The 18216-nt window shown below is 37.6% G+C and overlaps 1 protein-coding gene across 1 annotated transcript; it reads left to right on the top strand.

Annotated features, from left to right (window-relative positions):
- Positions 1-433: 433 nt before the first annotated feature.
- On the top strand, positions 434-12735 carry plekha8 (pleckstrin homology domain containing, family A (phosphoinositide binding specific) member 8). The gene is made up of 13 exons (XM_053495076.1): positions 434-569; positions 1327-1443; positions 1562-1717; positions 2268-2398; positions 2971-3129; positions 3378-3418; positions 3686-3801; positions 5183-5459; positions 6303-6388; positions 6870-6928; positions 9443-9644; positions 10309-10370; positions 10475-12735. The coding sequence occupies exons 1-13, from the start codon at positions 530-532 to the stop codon at positions 10670-10672; spliced, it is 1644 nt and encodes a 547-aa protein (XP_053351051.1). The 5' UTR covers positions 434-529; the 3' UTR covers positions 10673-12735.
- The last annotated feature ends 5481 nt before the right edge of the window (positions 12736-18216 follow it).

Genomic DNA, 18216 nt, shown 5'->3' with positions numbered 1-18216 from the left:
ATTTATTATAAACTATTTATGCTTCTCCTCCTTCTTGTTTTTAAAGAAATCAAAAAGAAGATATTTTGAAATTAGGCTTTGAATAAAAACAAGAATATCTGACCAGATCCTTTCTGTACAATTACAGGTCTAAAACAAATGCTCAATGGTTTCAGGAGCAGAGTTTGAAACTGCAGATAGTGTCAATATTCTTTTTAAATCTTAAAGAAATAAAATATTTGACAGGGAAATGTTTATACAATATTTTAAATGAGATTCTCTCATCTGGTTAGTGGTTAGTTTACTTATGAAGTAAAGTCCAGTGTTTTGTTCCCAACTACTATGATATTATCGACCAACCCATCCTCCATGACGTCACGTAAACTGGGTGACGACGCATGATCACGTGGATCGGTATTCACGTAGGAGTTGCGCTTGCTGGGATACGTACTGTCACGTTGCGCACGCGCTCCGTCCGCGTCAAGCTACGGAATTCCGTAGTCGGTATTTTGAAGTGAACAAGTAATGCATTGTGAAGAACAGAGGCACCATGGAAGGTGTTCTTAATAAATGGACCAATTATATAAGTGGTACGTAGTAGTTTATTTTGAACTTATGTAAAAAAAAAAAAATGTACGCGATGTTTTATTGTGTTTTATTGAGTTAATCTCGGGACAGTGAGAGACAGCCGGAGGAGCTGAGGTGGACTGTGGGCTTGGCCGTGTCTACATCTCTCAGTCTATATACACTACACGAGAAACTGGGCTTTGTTTGATTTCTCTTAATTTATTCTACATTATTGTTGTTGCTTCACACGTGTAACTTAGCTGTACGTTAATTGTACGTTCTGTCATCTGAATAGGAGGTGTGTTTTGTTTTCAGTGGACAGAGCTAGCTACAGCAGGCTAACGAGCTAGCCAGGAAACTTTACAAGGCTTAGTGCTTAACAAAGTCCCTAACTCTGGCCACGAGATACTTACTATGTTGTGACCACAACTTAATTACCTCATAGCATTTAGCCTATTGTAAACGACATACAAATTTAAGTTGACTTTGTTTCTAATTGTAAGTATACAGTAGAAAGAGCTTTCGAAAAGAAAAGTGCAATGGGAAATACCTTTATTTACTCACTGACACATAACTTCAAAACAAAAATCATCCTGCCACATCTGGGACAGAAATGATCACACGTTCTTAAGTCATGACCACAACATAATATCTGGTGGCCATGATTTTTACTATTTTGTTCCCACATTTTAGTAAATTTCGACCACAACATATTATCTAATTCCCACGCCATAGTATCCCATAGTCTCCATAGTGCATAATAGTATTTGTCATTTCTAGGTTGGCAGCCACGCTGGTTTGTATTAGCCGGAGGAACGCTTTCATATTACGATTCCCAAGAAGATGCCTGGAAAGGATGCAAGGGCAGCATCAAGATTTCCGTATGTGAAATACAAGGTAATGCCTTATTTATTATTAGATCAATGCCTGTTTTATTTTCGTTTGCATCTTTGCATTGTCATTCTTTTGTGATGTCATTGCTGTCAAATTTTATTTGCACATACACCCTTTACAGTGCACCCATCTGATTCTACAAGAGTCGATCTGACCATACCAGGAGAGCAATACTTCTACCTTAGGGCCATCAATGCAGCAGAAAGACAGAAATGGCTGGTAGCTTTGGGAACAGCCAAAGCATGTCTGACAGACAGCCGGACCAAGAAAGAGAAGGGTAAGACATAAAGCTCTCTAAATATCTTAGTCTTTACCTCCTGGTTTCATACACCCTCCTCTTTCTCTTCCTTATTCAGTTTAATAAAATATTTTCACAATTTTGATTGTGTAATGCTGCTTTGCAGCAATGACATATACAAATAAAACGTGTTGCTGCATCCTCCTTATCTTTCAGCAATTAATGACATTTTTCCGACCCAGTCAGCTGTAAAAGTTAATAATGAGTACCCATGGAAGCATTCTGTTTTTTATTTTCAGTACGGTATTTAATAAATTATGTGACATGTTCAACACTTTATTATAAAATAGGCATGGTGTAAGATGATTTAACCCAGCTATAGGTTCTAAACAGTTTGTTCATTTATACTGTGATAGGTCAGGTATACTGTACTGAATTAAATGATTGTTTGACTTACAGTGTGATATGTTTAAGTCGGAGACCATGAGTATAGTAAAAATATGATTATACTTGACAGACTGTATCCATTTAAGGATTGTCCAGACAATGTTTTGATTTAATGTATTTATCTGTCTTTTTTTTTTTTTAGAAATACAGGAAAACACAGTGGCACTGAAAACCAAGATGTCTGAACTGAGGTTATACTGTGACCTTCTTCTTGAACAGGTGAACAAACTCAAGGATAGTCCATTGGTTGAGGCAGCAGCTGGCTCTGGAGAGGTGAGTCTGTATTTGTCATAGGATTAATCAAGACAGAGGATTAAACTCACATGGTATTTACAGGAGAAGGGGGTGGGGGGATCTGTTCACTGAATGAATTAATGAATTGCAATTCAAAGACGTTTTTCAGTTTGATTAGCCATGACCGGGGATTGGCCAATCAGTCGATTTATATCAGATATAAACGATTGTGTACAGAAGCTTCCAAGTGGCACAACAGAAACATATTTTTATAACATAAAATCATGTGCATTAAAAGCCTTTGATCTGCAATTAATTCATCATTAAACTTTTTTAAAGGTTTAAAATTGTAAGAAATCAGGAAAAATTTTATATAGAATCAGGAAATGTATCAAATTTACATACTTATAAAATCCCAAAATTAATCGAATCAGCACCTACTGTAGGAATCATGATAATATTGTATCGAGAGGTGACTGGTGATTTCCATTCCTGGCATCTGTAATTATAAGTAAATAATACAGATGCCATTTGCCTGTCTATGTAATTGTGAAACATCATATTAGATTAGTGTGTGTGTGTGTGTGTGTGTGTGTGTGTGGTGTACTCAGGCAGGGAATGAAACAGGTAAACTGGTGAAGTCCACATGTGCCACGTTTCTGAAGACATTGGAGGAGTGCATGCAGATAGCCAGTCGCACATTCCCTCCGGACCTGCAGAACCTCAGCCCGCTAGATACACCTCCTGTTGCTGCTATTAAAGCTCACAAGGTATCTACAGTAGTTTGTACAACTTCTACAAAATGTATTGTTGCTGTATTTTACTGAACAACTAATTGTTTTTAGTTCTACACTGCCTTGTCATTTTTTGATTTTTTTTGGTTTTCAAACCTTGATCACTCTGATTTAGACTCTGCAGTCTGATCAAATAGGTGTGAAAGTTTATGGATTGATTGTCTTTTAAGAATTTATTTACTTGTGTGACAATGGTCTCTGTTCTGAATTCCCCCTTTTTTTAGATCAAAACTTCAAACCAAAGAAGTCACCATTTGGAAGAAAAGTAATATTAGTTTCTTTTGCAAATACTTGTATGCATTCTCTTGTGTTGTGAATGTATTTGCTTATTTGTCTTTTATATAATTTATTATAAAGACAAGTGAGGTATTTGATCTAGCAAAACACAATTGAGTGTGTCCAAAGTTAGATCAGGGTCTTGTTACATTTAAATGATTGGGTTGGGCTGTCTAGTATCACTGTATGGTTAGATGGAGAGAAGACAGTTACTTGGAAATATTATCATCAATCTTATTGTCTGTCTTGTTTGCAGACAGAAGCACTCAGTAAATAGCTCATCTGTTGCATTAGTATCTGAGAGAGTGAAGCTGGGACCAGACAGAAAGCCCCCTGAATTACTTCCAGACAACATACCAGAATTTTTTGAAGGTAAACCACACACTCTGTAGTCATACATCATCATCCTGGAAATCCACTTTCTTATTTTAAAGGTGCAGTTTGTACAGTTTTTGGAAGTGTTTCTGAACATCTAATAATCACATCACACTGCCTGACAAAAAAAGTCTCACACACTGTTGATTTCATTTAACCACATTTAGCTTTGATTTGATTCCCCCAATCCCCGTTTTTCTTCTTAATTAAGTCATAGCTAATCTCTATTAGGGCACTCTCCCATCAAGGTGACAACTACTAACCAGGCCGTTACATGCTTCCTCTAGGACTGATTTTGTGTAGATCACACATGAGCACCGTGTTCGGCACAACAGAAACTCATTTGCTCTGTAATCCGGTTGTCATAGGTTTGAATCTCACGACAGCTGTCTGTCCTGTCTGTAGTGGGAATCAAGCTCACGACAACCGGATTACAGAGCAAATGGGTTTGTGTTGGAGGAAGCACTTGATGACCTTCGCCCTCCATGTTGAAAATTAAATTTTTAGTTGGATTTTATTTTTACAAAACAAAAAAAAACTTGACCAGTAAATTTGAAAAAGTACTGCAACCATGTTTATGTAAAAGTTATTTAATAACCCATGTTTTAATATATACACATAAAAATGTAAAATGTCAAAAAATAATTGTATGCTGTCAGTCATAGTTCTCAGACAAAGACAATCAGTTAAAAGAAAACTGAATCGACCAAGAAAATTACAATCAGTTCTTCTCTACTTACAGGTGGTTTTCAACTGTTTCTAATCACGTTATACATGTGGGAATGCTTTTACATTAACTATTAAACATAGCTGTGATTTCTGTCTGTTTTTACAAGATAAGTGACCTCAAATTACTTTTTTTCTGACCATGTTGGTTGATGGTTCAGGACTATCCTTCGAGATTTAATGCTATGGACAGTCCATAACGCAGTTTGAGTTTTTCGAATTGCTTTTTTTGCTTAATGATGTGAATAATCTGACCCTTCTAAAATGAGCAAGCTGTATATGTTTTCAAAGATAGTATATTATTTGTAATTTGCAAACCTGCACTGAACCGGGTCATACTTGTTTCTGGTGACCATTTACATTTTTAATGGCCAGAGAGTAGATTTCACCCAAGCTACAGCAAAGATGCTTAACTCCATTTTTCCCAATGAAACCCAGCTCAGAATGATTCTTAAAAGCCATACATTGTGTGGTTTTATTTGAAGTACTGTGCTCACACTGGGCAATTCGGGCAATTCAGGCTGATCAGCGAGTGAAAGGAAATCTTTTCATTTTAATTACAACTGGCTTCACCGGAGAGCTTTATAAAACCACTCCTTTAGTGTAGATGCATAATAAATGTCTCGTGCTTTGCTACTGTCATGTTTTACAGAGGAGAGACTAATCGAGGAAGGATGTGAAGACCAGGTGGAGGTTTCAAGTGCAACTAACTCTAATCTTCACAATCCTGCTGAGGCTGATCTTCCCACAGGGGACGCAGGAGCAGACGTGCACCCAGAAGTAACTCCCGAATTAGGAATACAAAAAGAACAGCAGCCTATCCCTAAGCAAAGCCAAGAGGCTGGTGCAGAATTGCATAAGCTTGAGTCAGAGGGTAAAAAAGAAAAGGAAGATCAGGTGGAAACATTCTTCAGTAGTATGAGCAACAGGTATGAGGAGCCGCTGGCTCTGTGATCTATTAATCATGAAACTGACGCATTACCTTTTGTGTGTTCAACTTTAAATCTAGGTTACAGAGCATATCATACACCACATACTTCTTTGTAGCAATAACTGCATTTTAAAATAATTATAATGTACCTAGGCGTTAGACTTCCAATCATATAGTTATAACGAATCATATCATGATAAATACTAAAGAGTATGTACTTACACACTGCTAATGATTAAATAGTGTTCTTTTAAGCATTAACTCAGAACCAGAGTGAGACTTACAGTGACCTGATTGTTAAACAAACATATAAAATGCAATAATTATAAAACGTGACGTTTGCAAAGGAATAAGGCAAAAAACAAACAATTTTTCTAACAACTGATTTCAGGAATCCTCTTGTAGCACTTGGTTTGTTAAACTTTTTACTACTACACTTCTTTTTCTACCTCTTTGTGCAATAAAAAAAAACTGTCAGAAAATTACACATTAAAACTCATACATGTTTCCCGAAAGCACAGCTTTTCAGTATTTCTACTGTATACATGTGTGAAGATGTGAAATCCAAATCCATTACCTCAGCATATACTTTAACTTGCTCATAAGTGAGTAATTCGAACCAGCAGTGTGGATTCTTCAGCATTCCTTCGATCTATGACTCATATGAATGCAAACAGTGCATATTTATTTCCCTTAGGTTTTGATGATGTGTTTTGTGTTGTTTCAGTCTTGTTCTTTATGTTTTCTTTGTTAATCGTGTTCATCAAATAAACAACTGTTAAACTGGAGTTCATGGTAATACATCGTCATTTTCTAAATGTGTGTGGCATTCCCTTTGTAGATTTAGTGATATAAGACTGGAGGACGACAGTGGTATCCCCACACGAGCCTTTTTGGACTCTTGCTATGCTATAGTGCCAGTATTAGGTAGGACATTCTCTCCTTTCACTCTCTCTCCATCAATAATATTTTCTTCTTACGATTAAAGGCCATTACTTCTTGTGGGGCTTGCTTTTCTTTCCTTTTTTTCCAACCTGCATATCCTCTCCATTCCCAGACTAGTACCTGTGGCATCACTCGCTCTGTCGATTGGGGGATAGTGCATGTTTTATTATTATTTTTTTTACTTGTTATTTAATTTATACAGTGTTGTAGATGGTCTGGTGATTGTTTATGCTGTATATTGGGCTTGTCAGTGAATTAAATTCCCTACATGAAGGTGGCTTTCTGATCAACCAGTCAGCAGACTTCTGCAGCTTGTCATGACCTGTTTCTTTGCTATAACAGTGGGTCCATTCCTTGCCTGTCCAGTTGTGGGAGCACGTTCGTTCACTATTTAGAAGTTCACTTCTATTTAGAAGTCTGATGTCCTAAATACTCAACGAAACAATGACTTTTTTTCCCTCAGACAAGCTGGGACCAACAGTCTTCGCTCCAGTTAAAATAGATTTTGTGGGCAACATTAAGGTGAGTGTGCAAACACATAGTGTTTAAGGGAATTTTACTTGTTTCCCCTTATTTGACTAACAACTAATAAGTGAGCTCTGATGTTGTACAGTATGTGTAGAGACGAACGTTTTCACATGTAGCTCGGAGGATTGGCTACACTAAATCAATTTCAATTAAATTTTATTTGTATTTATTTATTTGTCGCAGAGCAGCTTTACACAATTAAAAAAAAATTATGGAAATTTGTATAAAATGTGAACAATGTGTATAAATCCAATAATCAGATTGTCCCTGATGAGCAAGCCGAGGGTGACAGTGGCAAGGAAAAACTTCCTGAGATGGAACCAGATTCAATAGAGAACCCATCCTCATTTGGGTGATAACGGATAGCAGGGATTGTTTTGCAGTCATACTGCATGTTAGGCGGCTGGAAGTTCAATTCAACAGTTGATGTCTTTAAGTTAATGTGGAGTCCGGTTCATTATTGGAGGCTCAGGTAGACTGTAGGAAATTCCAGTCCTGAAACTATTGAGCGATTGCAGTCACAAGTCCTCAGAGAACAGCTGTCTGCATCAGCAGAGGCAAGAACCGTAAAAAGGAACCGCCCCCAGTCAACACAAGCATCCCAAGCGTACAACACAGGGAATTCATGCAACGAGATCTCCAACCAGGAGCGGGTACCAGGACGAGTCAGAAAGCTCCAGGTCTGGATCACTGGCAGCTCGGGAGCGGCATATTTAGGTAGACGGATAGGGAGAGAAAGAGAGAGGCAAAAAGGACAAGAGCAGAGAGGAGAAGGAGAGAACACAATTGGGTATGGTCATAGTCACGTAATGTATAAGTTGAATGCATATTTAGGTGCAGAGTGCAAGCAGACTGACTATGACAGCATAACTAAAAGTGAGAGCCAGAAGGAAACACAGACATGAGGTAAAGCAACCAATCACTTCACCGAAAACAAACCTGAGTGGATCAATCAGAGTGGGGAAGACATCATCTAAACCAGTATTAAAGAAACGTATGTCTTTAGTCGTAATTTAAAGATTGTCAAAGACTTCGCTGTACAGAGTTAGTGTAAGACTGACGAGTGTATAAATGTCTGTGAATGGTGATCCAATCCGCCCTGGGGTGGTCACTCCTGCCTTGGGCCCAGGGTTACTGAAGATGTATAGCAGTTTGTTTTTGCTATATTTCATTTTCTCCAGTCATCTATTGCAATGTTACACAAACCGTTACAGTACATTTTAGTCCTTTAGTGTGCCCTTTTCCAAATAAGTGTGATCTTGTAAGTTCCAGTTTCAGGGCAGTAATGATTTGATAGTTATACTGGATATCTGATGGATGTTCCCTTAAACATGTGCTTATTTCATAATTATTTCATATTTCTTAAATTTTTACTACAAGACATTTTCCCTTCTTTGTAAAACATAGTACTGTATTATGTATTAGCATCTAGTACAGTGTTAATGTTTCCATGAACATGGATGAAAGTGGAATTCCACTGTACAATCTTCTTTTCAATGACTTCAACAGAGTAATATCTTTCAACAAGTGTAGACTGGAAAAAACAATGACTTTAATGCAGTCAAATTTGTTTTTATTTTTTTGTCCGTATTACAATTTAAGTCCAATGTTTACAACTTCAAAATGTCTTCCTTGTACAGTATATACCATGGACAAAACTCTGTATAAACTGTTTCTTTTACTACTTTTAACACATCACCACAATAGTGACCAGGACTGTTGGGCACATAATAATTTGTTATGGCCACTAGGTGGTCTCAATGCAGTGATTGTTTCATTAAAGTTTCTATATCATTGCCTCTATTAAAGCAATGAGATTTTTGGACTATATAATGTTTATTTAATTGTTATAGTCTGCTTAAGAAAGAAAAAAATATTTTCAACAACATAATGGTACAGGACAAATTTTATTAATGCCTGAATTAATACCATAATTATACAATACCACTACCAGTCAAAAGTTTGGACATCAGTCTTTCCTGATTCTTATTCCTTTCTAAAGCAAGCTGAAGGCATCTGAAATGCTCCATTGAACAGTTGATATTGAGATGTGTCTGCTACTTATGCTCTGTAAATCCTCATAACGGCTCTAATCTAAGCTGCTGTTAATTGGTGATTTTTGAGGCCGTTAACTCTAAATGAACTTCTCCCCTGCAGCAGAGGTAATGGTCTTCATTAGAGCCAGCTTCATCATGGTGCTTGGTGGGTTTTAAAATGCACTTGACAATACTGTTATTGCAAGGACTTTTTTAGAACATCTGACATTCGTGTCTATTAAAATAACAACTGAATGTTGTTGTTGTTACTTAATTAAATAATACTATTCATGTTATTTCATAGTTTTGAAGAAGATAAAATCCAGTTTTGTTCTGCAATGTAGAAAATAAATCCAAACTTGTGTCCAAACTTTTGATTGGTACTGTACACGTTTCAGCACCTGCTAGTGGGCAAAGTATACTGTATGATTTTTTTTTTTTTTTTTTTCATTTTGGATGGCATATCTCCTAGAAAGTGCAGCAGAAGTTACAGTCAGACCCAGGCAACTTCCCCACTCTGCAGAGTATTGTGCTCCACGAAGTGCAGATGGAAGTGGCACAGGTGCGGAACTCGGCCACCGAGGCGCTGCTGTGGCTCAAACGAGGATTAAAATTTCTCAAAGAGTTTCTCTCCGAGGTGAATGCTGGAGAGCAGGACATCCATGCAGCTTTGAGTAAGTGCCAGGACTACTTGCAAAGCCAGGTGCATTGTTCAAACTAAAGGAGCTTAGTCAGCATTGTATCTCTTTTTACAGGCACTCTTCCGATATTAGAATTACTGCTCTGTTAGGAGAGATATTAGGAAAAAACAGCTTCAGTGCATCTTGCCAGAGATTTACACATTTACACACAACTGTACAGAACACATGAATACCATTCAACCAGAAAATACTCTGGGTGTCTGGGTTTGGATGATGTAGAGCGATGTCTGTCTAAACCCATCACTCCAGATTTTCCCACAGGTCTTTAGTTGGGTTGAGATCAGATGACTGCAAAAAACAGCATATAATTTTTGTACCTTGCTCTCAAGCTCTGTAGATAGGAATAGCTGCAGCCACTCCTATCAGGATAGAAACGTTAAAGATGAAAAGGTGAACAGTCAGATTAACTTTGGTTAAAAGTCTTTGGTTATGATGGTGTTGATTCATGTGAACATGTGGCCCCAAACCATGCAGCGGAAAGCTTGGCAGCTCCCGACTCTTGTAATGTTTAAGCTACAGTTTCTACTGTATAACATTTATTTTATCTTTTATTCCATCTTTTATATTCCTATTGTACATGCAGTTTAAGGCTTATTGTGGTACTAATGACTGGAAACTGGAATGCCTGCTTTTACAGACAATGCCTACGGAAGGACGCTCCGCCAGTATCACGGGTGGGTGGTGCGTGGAGTCTTTGCCGTAAGTCTTACAGGTTACATTTAGCTTTTTAACATTTATTTATACATTTTTTTTCTCATACCTATCCTTAAACCTCACCCCGACTGGATTGCGTGTGGTTACAGCTGGCTCTGAGGGCTGCTCCTTCCTATGGTGGATTCATGGCAGCACTGGTATGTCATGAGGGAGATGAGCTGAAGGAGGATTTTATGTCAGGGATGCACCGCGACCTTGCCATCTACCTACCAGCCATGGAGAAGCAGCTGGCCATCCTAGATGCTCTGTATGAGGAGTACGGCCTGGAGTCAGACGAAGTGGTGTGAGACATTCACGGACCCTCACAGATACAGGCAGAACTCATCCTCAGGCTGCAGTGAGAGTACTGTAGTGTGTGAGATCCTGATTAAGGGATACCGATGCTGCTGAAGGTCTGTATGCAGCAGAGCAAGCACTGTAGCAGCACTGGATGTCGGTAGCTACCATTAGTGCTATGAAGGTGCAGTCACCTACATTCTCAATAAGGGGCCAAAAATGTACATTTTATAGAGTGTGAAGGTCTTTTCATGGAGCACTTATTTTTCTGTCTTTTTTTGGGTAGGTAGCAGGGTGGATTTTGTGGCATTTGGCAACTGAGTAATTTTCTTGCAATTACATGATTTGAAAAAAGTGATCTTACAATGTAGATTTTTATGTATTAACGTACACATCTGTGGAAAGTATGGAAAGGTGTCAGTATGTAAGCAAGCCACAGTATTTGCATTTGCACTCTGCATGTCATGCCTCCTTATTTTTCCCCTTCGTATATCAGATATCCCTTTGGTAGCATTGATAGACAGTTAGAAATGAATTCAATGCCATAGGCAAGCACAAATGAAATGTTTGTTTGGGTTGAGTGGATTGTAAAAGAGACCTGGCATTTGTGTTACTCATTTACTTATGTGGACAACGTAATTGTGCACAATTCCTAGGCTGAGCAATTTAACAGAAATTATTTATGGCTTCGAAGGACCAGCTCATAAAATGAAGGGAAACACTTTGTATTCAGCACGCTTCATATTTTTTTATTTATAAAAGCCAAATTTGTACATTTTTCTAATAATTGTATTTATTAAATTATTTACACATCGAACAATTATAAGAATAGATCATGCTAACTTATTAATGTAGCCAAATGAACAATACTTAACTGTGCATGTTGTATTGCATGGGTTGTGTTAATTTTTTATGTTAAATGAACATCAATCAAAACTTATTATATCCCATAAGTTACACTTGACACAAATTCCTGTTATGGCTGTACAAAGCCATGTTAAATACTCTACTAGATGCAGAATTTTTTAGGAATACACTAATGATCCAAAATGCAGATTGTACAGTACCTATTATTGGTGACTTTTACATCATTAAAGTGTTTTGGAAAGAAATATCTCAGATACACTCACACACAATAAGAACTGCTCCATGCTTTAGGGTCTCTATGGCGCTGAGCAGCATTTTATATTCTTAGCTTCCAGGTGTCATCTGTGCACTACACATATTAGACAGGATAAGATTTATTTTAAATAGTTTTAAATATTTTTAGATAATATAAATGAGAATAGGTGACATCCTTATCTCGTCTAGGCTACTTTAGAACTGTAATATCTACCTTTATGCCACCTGTGCTATTCACTGATGGTAACATATGTTCTATGCACTTTGCCTCTATTTTCATAATGTTTTTTTATTTATTTCTGTATGACCAGATCTAACATTAAGAGAAGGAAGGCTGGCTGTGTATAATCGTAATGTGTGTAGGTATACGTATGTGAATAAACGCAAAAAAAAATTCTAATCAATCTAAAGGTAAAGAATGTGATGCAGTGCATCTGACTTTGCTTTCATCTGTAATGGCATTTCTAATGAATGATTCTATTACAAACAACTCTCCCTGTCAGTTGTTTACATTCATGTGTTTAGTTTGTCTTCACTGAACATGCAAGCATCGATGGACGAATGTCTATACACTGTTTACAAGGGCACTAGGTAAGGTGTTATAATCAGTAATGTATAGAAAGTGAACAGAAAGCCTGCTGAGTCCCAGAAAGATGACTGATTTGACTGAAAATACAAGGATGAAATGTGGGGTCTGTGTAAATTGAGATTAAACAATGTTGTTTTAGGTAAGTAAATAAAAAAATATTATGACAAATTAAATGTTGAAAGTAATGTTAAATAATGTGTTTGTTTGTAGAGAAACATCTCAATCAATTTGGGTTTTATTACAGTTTAGTTCTGCACGACACCACCTGGCTATGGGTCATATCCACCTGGGTCATATCCACAGTTGTGTCTTATTCTATTGTGAAAAATAGGTGTGTTATTAAAACAGAGCCCAATTTTAGTCCAAGCCTAATTTTTTTAAATCACTCGGCCATAGCAATTTGCAACAGGCTTTCCCAGCTCACCACGCATATCTGAAATTTCCCAGATCAAGCTAACTGAAACCTAATAAACCAGCTATATTCTGTCATATCTTCTTGTTATTTTGGCGGCACAGTGGGGCAACCACTTGTTGCTATCTTAGTTTATAGGCTAGTTTAAAGATCTGTCTCGACCTTGACTGCATTTATACATTTTAATTAGAAGCACTTACATTTTCAAATGAAATGACAGTAATATCAATATGCAGTCACCTAAAATCATGTGTGAAGATAGCATCATTAAAAAAAATCTTATGCTCAATTAATGCTGCACAAATAATCCCCCCAAAAAATCAAAAATGCAATATGGGTCTGTGCAATTATTTAATCGCAAAAGGCAAATAATTACAGTTAATGTACATATTTATGTACAGTTTAACAATAATTTCAATATTTTCTTTTTTTAAAATAATAAATATTGGTAAACAATACATATTTTGGTAAATGAAATCATATCAGATTTTTTTTTTGCTGTTAGCCTAGATAAATTGTAGGTTTAATATGAAATTGTATATTAAATAATTACATATTGCAGTTGAAAAAAAAAGTTTAGAGCCAAGAATAATGTTCAGGACAAAATCTTTATTGGTCTCTTTCAGCGTCACAAAATTATAATACAAAACATAAAGTAAAAGTAAAGAAAAGAGTAAACAAATAGACACACACACCTCCGCAATGCACACACACTTAAGGGAGGAACGGCAACTCTTAAAAGGGCAACATAAATACATACATACATAGATAGCAGTGGCTGTTACAATGACCATGGGTTTGCTTTATAAGAATTTGATGGCAATTTGCTTTTAATCAGATGGCAATAAATCAATCAGTGCAGTTGTTTCTGGGGTGCAATTTTTTTCCTTTCCCGTTGCATTATTTTCATTATTTTTCATTTTTATTCATTTATTTTTTACTCAGTAGTGAATATGATTTCAAATGTAGTGAAGTACAATACTTCAAACAAAACATACTTAAGTAAAGTTAAACTTACAGATTTTAAAAACTACTTGAAAAAGTACAAGTACTGTACACAAAAAAAATACTCAATTACAGTAATGCGAGTAAATGTAATTTGTTACTTTCCACCTCTGCATATCTCTTTGTAATCAACTCTACCAAATCTGAAACAGTTGTATATAAGGTGTAGGAATACACAGACAGGCACAAACTAGCATTAAAACATTATTCTAACTTGTCAAAAAAGTAATAAAAAATTAAATTTTTATAAAAATTCCATTATGAACTCAACATTCTCACTTATGAATATTGTGTGTGTGCGCGTGTTTGCACACTATGGGGCTGTGATAAACAGTCCTTCTATGTCTAAATGTGGTTGCCAGGACACACAACATAAACAAAAGGCAAAAATAATCCCCAGTCTCAATAATAGCCTCTAAGAATAAAGGATTTGTTTTTGCATCTAGTGAGACATACGGTGAGCTGGAAAGAGACAAGTAACTGCTGGTTATAGTGTTGCAGGAGGGATTATCACTTTTCTGACTCTGACATTGTGTTGCAGATTGAATTATTATGGGGAGACTCTCATTCCCTATGCTAAGCTCTTATATATAGCTCTACTGTGACTAAATTTACTGTCGCCGTAAGACAAAAATAGCATGGACCCCACTGCTGGCCTGAAGGTACCCACATTACATTCCAAACACAGTGGAAACACTTTTACTATGTGACCTTATTTTGCTCTGCTGGAATTCTCGAGTGTCCATGTGTAAAGGCGAGTGCGGAAACTTTGCAGGGAATGAGCGTATGAGATGGGACTGTTGACTGGGCTCTAAGAACAATCAAAATCGAAGCCTTCATTTTCCATCAATCCATCAGCTTGTCAGGGTAAAATATTTTTATAGCCTTATATATTCTAGTGACCTTTGTTAAAATCGTTATCCACATGATGAAGTGGAGGAGCAAGAGTTATTCAAGGTCACTGACCTCTGGGACAAATGGAAAAAAAACATGTGAGGTAATGTAAGCTAGCTAAAACTCTTATAACTCATAAAACAGCCGGGCCTAGCCATGCTTGGTTTCCTGAATACCCTCATATGATCTGACTGATAATGTGAATGACTGTCTACGTGTTACTTTTGGCATGGACCGTATTGGCCTTGATGCATCTGTGTTAAAGTTGGATTTTACAGAGGCTAGTCTCCCGGGTTATATTTCTTGGTTTAACTGTTGGTTAAAGGTGTAAGGGTTTCTTTTGTAAATCTGCTAACTTGTTAATTAGGTAAAATTGCTAAAGATATCCCAAATAGCCTAAAATGCAAAATTCATATTTGTAGGCGGTAAAAACATTTGTGTAACATATACACCAATCAGTCATAATATTAAAACTATTAACATTTAATCCACCTAAGTTTTGGATTTCCCTCATGCCGTCAGGGCAGCTCTGGCATCTTGGGGTGTGGCTCTGCTTCTAGGGGTGTCCTGTGGTGTCTGGCACCAGGACCTTGGCAGCAGATCCTTTGGGTGAGTTGCGGGGTGGGGCCTTAGCGGACCAGACTTCTTGTTCCAGTGCATTCCATGGGTGCTTGGTCGGATTGGGATCTGGGGAGTTTGGGGGGGGGTTGTGCTTTTTCTGTGGGATCAGACCCACATGATAGGCTTTGATCCCCATGGGCAAAGGTGAGCCTCGGGTATCCATCATCTTGTCAGCAGTTTCCTGGAAGTTGGTGATCAGTGTTGTTCAGTTCACCTGGCAGTGGTGTTGATGTTATGGCTGATCAGTATACATTGCATGAAGGATCGATTGCTTGCAGTAAGGATTCCACTTAATATAAAATTCAGGAAGAAATTCTCAGACTGAGACATTTTAAAGCTCTACATTGTAATCAATAATATGACAATAATATTAATTAAATGACAAAATGGGCATTGATAACTTTTTCCAACAGATGTAACACCTACTCATATCACTACTTAATTGGTTAGAAAGTTGTAACCTCGGGGTTAATTTAGATGTTTTATTGTTTGTGTGTGTGTGTATGGGAAGGGGGGGGGGGAGGGTTGGTATAAGGGTGTCCTCTGCCAGGCCACTGCACCTTGCATTCCCTACAATAGGTCAGGGCTTTTCACTGGGCCTAAGCTGACAGCTGGCCCTGTGTGTTTCCTGTCTGTGGGGCCCCACCACTGAAATGCAATACCCTTCCTCTTGCATGCACCAAAATAATCTATCTCTTCAAGGCAGAGGTGACAGCTGCCTTCCCCTTATTTAATTTCCCAGCCGGTACCTGCTCATCCCTATGTTTCCATTGTGTCTTTAGCACTTGTAGCTTTACAAATACAGTAATAACCAGCATCATAACACATTTCACTTTTTAATTTTTACTCTGATCATACATTAAGACATAATCTATGTTACTTAAAAGCTTGTGTAAGCTCTAACCCACCCTGTCTGGAGGCAAATTACTCTGATGTAATTATAACTAGAGAGATGTGCCTTTATAATACAGTTATGATGAAGTCTCAAAAATGCCAAACACACGTTTTGACAAGTAAGTTGAAAGGAATTCATGACTCAGATGTTATTGAGCTAAAGGTATGTGGCATTGTTGTTCTTGGGGTGTTCCTGACTGTTCTCTATTGCACCTCTGGCAAAGTTGCTTAAATGTTTCAAGTCTGCACACAACCTGTCCTGACACACACACGCAACCAGCACAGGAGCAAGTAACCATTTACAGAAGAGGTATCTTAAACCTTTTCTTTATGTCTTACAACATCTAGATTTTAATAACAGTTTTATGCATAGGTTCATTTACCTACGATTTTCCTACTTCATGTTCCCTCCAACTTGGTGTTGGTGGGAACAGGCTGAGAAATCCAAGGTTCTTTATCCTTAGCCATGGATTCTAGCTTCTCCTCTGGGATCCCAAGAAGGAATATTTCAAGCAATGATATAATTCCTGCAGATACTGTGTCTGCTCTGTTGGTTTCTAACCAGTGGGACATGCTCTTTCAGGAACACCATCTTGCTTCCTTCATTTTGGACGACTCGGACTCTACTTGGAGCCTCTTCCAAATGATAGAAACTCTAAGAGTTCTTCATGTTTACATTTATGGCATTTGGCAGACTTTATCCAGAGTAAATTACAGACATTAACTAATCAACCCTGCAATAAGATCTCATTTCTCACACTGCTTTGCTGCATACACTAATAAACTTGCTGAGTTACCTTTAATCAACAGCTTGTGTAATCAAGGTTTGGTCGCAATCTGAGATTCGGCTGAACAGACTATTCACTTTTATTAGAGTCTTGCTCTCGTTTTCTATTGATCATGAATAGGGGGGCCCTGAATAATGTTTGCCCTACCATCTGGAGAACGAGATCAAAGCTTGATAATGCCACAGCTATTCGTCTAGTGGAGAAAAACTGGCTGTACTATTAACTTGTAAGGCATTTAGCAGATGCCCTTATCCAGAGTAACTTACATGTTATCTCATTTTTATATCTGAGCAGTTGAAGGATAATGGCTTTTCTGATATCTTCCCTGGTCAGTAGCTGTCCCTTGATATGGGAGAGCCTTAAGACAAGTAAGAATTTGCAATGACTTAATTAGGGAATAAAATTAAACTTACTTAATTTACTCTTGTAGGGTCATTGTCTCTCTTCTGACTTGAAGCGAAGGTTCCATTCTTAACTGGGAGAGAACCATGTGCTTATGGTGCCAAAAGAACATTGCAGGGATTTTACTTCTAACCCTCACATTGGACACCTCTCTGATCTTGGCAGCATGTGCGGCTTTGCCTTACCACTATTAAGGTTTCTAAATGCCATAGTAACCACAGACACAGTGCTGGACTCCCATGCATATGTTTTCTCTTCTGCAAGTGCTTTTGTCATAGCTATTCTAGCTCTTGAATAGAGAGAGACCTCCAAGAGCATTATTCAGAAAGCCACCTTCTTTAAACTTGACCACTTCCTGCTTACTGCTGGAATCTGCTAGCATGCCCTAGTGTTACTGCTATGGCAGCTTTCTGGCTGGGTCTTCAGAGAACCATCAAATGTTTTTCAGACTAAATGGGCCTCATCTATCAATGTTTTAATAAAGTTAGAGGAGACTGATGTCACTGATCGTGTTTAAACAGCGATCTACTTCCATTCTCAGGTATGATTTGGCTTTCATATCTGATTCGATTTGGTTCCCGAGCAAGGAACGATTGTGCTCGCACTGTTTAAAAGGCTTGGGGTGAAGTGTATTTTGAAAAGATCCTGGGGCCGTAATGTAGTATCCTCACAATGAGCTTAAATTTATCTCCTGTGAAATCTATGGATTAGGAGAGAGACACACCCATTTAAATAGTTTCTTCTCAGAACCATTACTGTGTCTGAATTTAAGACCAGCTATATCTAACCCATACCTTCCCATCTCATACATCAACTTTCACCTCCAAT

Source organism: Clarias gariepinus, chromosome 4 (assembly GCF_024256425.1).
Source record: "Clarias gariepinus isolate MV-2021 ecotype Netherlands chromosome 4, CGAR_prim_01v2, whole genome shotgun sequence".
In the NCBI taxonomy this organism is placed as follows: Eukaryota; Metazoa; Chordata; class Actinopteri; order Siluriformes; family Clariidae; genus Clarias; species Clarias gariepinus.
Note: the sequence above shows the minus strand (reverse complement) of the source record. Positions and strands in the feature narration are given on the sequence as shown.

Bases quoted from the DNA above. Each gene is read 5' to 3' on its own strand.
- plekha8 (XM_053495076.1), top strand. From the start codon at position 530: ATGGAAGGTGTTCTTAATAAATGGACCAATTATATAAGTG. The intron at 1,718-2,267 runs GTAAGACATAAA...TTTTTTTTTTAG, and splicing joins CCGGACCAAGAAAGAGAAGG to AAATACAGGAAAACACAGTG. The intron at 3,130-3,377 runs GTATCTACAGTA...CCCTTTTTTTAG, and splicing joins CTGCTATTAAAGCTCACAAG to ATCAAAACTTCAAACCAAAG.